The 2,063-nt window shown below is 44.9% G+C and overlaps 1 protein-coding gene across 1 annotated transcript in view; it reads left to right on the top strand.

The window, feature by feature from the left end:
- The window catches only part of LOC109520400 (mediator of RNA polymerase II transcription subunit 13-like), a 26,691-nt gene extending 25,239 nt beyond the window's left edge, over nucleotides 1–1,452 (top strand). The window contains exon 2 of the mRNA XM_019877592.1: nucleotides 1,105–1,452. Coding sequence (XP_019733151.1) covers nucleotides 1,105–1,452 — 348 coding nt within the window. The remainder of the gene's footprint in view (nucleotides 1–1,104) is intronic.
- The last annotated feature ends 611 nt before the right edge of the window (nucleotides 1,453–2,063 follow it).

Below are 2,063 nucleotides of genomic sequence, written 5' to 3'. Positions count from 1 at the left end.
GAGACATGTTATCTTCTCTCACCATTTACGTTCTGGAAAAGTGTTCCAGGTAGCGGGAGTCGGAATTGAACACACTTAAATGAGCACAGAAAAATAACATTTTTCATGAAACATTCCAAACACACATGCGCACGCACACACACACATACACATGATGTTGCTTGGAATGATTGTAATCTTTGACTATCTTCTTATGCACCGTCTGCCTTATGTCATAATATGGACAAGCTGCGTCTTGCGTCCGGTCCAGAGAGCTCAGTGCTTCTTTGTCACTTTACAGCAAGACGTTGCGTGCAAAAGTGAATTTGAACAGGAAGTCGGCAACCGTAATTGGACGTCCTCCGAGGAGTTATTGATCGCATTGGATGTTTTTTTTTTCTCCCCCCCCCCCTCCATGTGAAACACAATAGTGCTATTGCAGTGTAAAAGCCTCGCCGCACTCACATTATCGATTCATGCTTAGTGCTTGCTTTATATCATCCTGCGTGTAGGAAAATAAATACACACTCGAATGGCACTGGAAGACAAAAGACCTCCGGCAAGTGAACGATTTTAGTAAATTGCTCACATCATAGACCTCCTGCATCTTCTCGAACTAACTAACCAAGTAACTAACTAAAGGCAATAAAAAAAAACAAGCCAGTTTCCCAGAGATGAAGAAAAATCAATCCCAACCACGTGCTTGGAAAGGAACACCCACAGTATGTGTATCGGCTTTGAAACCACTCCACAATTAATGGAAATCCTCCAAGGAGCAAAAAAAAAAAAATTATATTTATATTTATAGTGTCACCATCCTCATGTTCTCCACTTCTGTATCTGTGATGTTGAATGTGTGTGGCATTGATAGGCATGGCCTTATGTTTGATTGTGATAGGGACCCCAAAAATACTGCACATCAAAATTTCCAGGATATGCACGCTTGACAAAGTGAGTGAGTTTCCGGCAATGTTGATCTGGAAAAGGCAATTCATTTCACGCAAGAAAACACTTCCTGCTGCTCAAACCTCATAAAAGACAAATGCCGCCGCAGTCGCTACTGATTGATAAGCGCTGGCACTGAATTGATGACTTCATCCTCATTTCTCCCTCTCTCCCCATCAGGCGGATTTGACGGGCATCAAATGGCGCTGCTACAACTTCCGTGGCAGTGGCGAATACGGTCCGGTGATCTCGGCGCCCGCACAGGACGACCCGGTCCTGCGCAGCTTCATGCGCTGCGTGCAGGCCAACCTGCTGTGCGTGTGGCGCCGCAAGATCAAGCCAGACGCCAAGGAGCTGTGGATTTTCTGGTGGGGTGACGAGCCCAACCTGTCGGATGTCATCCATCACGAGCTGGAAGGTGAGCAGGAACACGAGGAGGAGGAGGAGACAAAAGTTGCTGTCCTCTTCCTCGCCATCTTACTGCACTTTGCTCAAGTGTCTAGACAGCATGAGATTTGTTCGGAATGACCCTGAAGAGAGTTCTTTCATGCCAATGCCGTTTTAAAGTCTAAAGGTCTATGAAAAACACTTGATAAATATACAGCGGTACCTTTAAATACAAGTCAAACCATCTTTCCATGTTGAACTGAATGGCAATGTCAATAATCCGTTTCAGCCTCCCCAAAACATTCCAAGTCTGTCTGTCTAATTATTCGAAAATGTGTTGCTGCATTGTTTGTAGGGTTAGATATGCGCTCCGCATTGTGTTAGCCTTAGCACAATGCTAGCTCACTTTTTAATGCTTTAAAAAGCACAAGATACAATTCTCCTCGTCACATGTTTTGCTTGGCAGTCCAACAGAGAGCGGCGTCACAAATGGCTTGAGGCCTCTTTCGGAAGGAATGTTAACTATTTGTTCTGCTGAGAAGTGAGTTTGAGCTGAAGATTGGCCAATTGTTTTGTTTTAGGAGAGGGCATAGGGAAAATTGACATGAGCTTAGTCCCGCAACAAAGTCAAGGCACCACTGTACTTAATATGAAATGAGCTGCCACAGCAATGCTTGTCATCGAATGATCTCGTTTGACGTGCACTGACGCCTTTTTTCTCGTTTGACGTGCACTGACGCCGCACACGTGCT

The sequence above is a fragment of the Hippocampus comes genome, unplaced genomic scaffold (assembly GCF_001891065.2).
Source record: "Hippocampus comes isolate QL1 unplaced genomic scaffold, H_comes_QL1_v1.1 scaffold376, whole genome shotgun sequence".
Lineage (NCBI taxonomy): Eukaryota > Metazoa > Chordata > Actinopteri > Syngnathiformes > Syngnathidae > Hippocampus > Hippocampus comes.
This window is presented reverse-complemented; position numbering and strand designations above follow the sequence as displayed.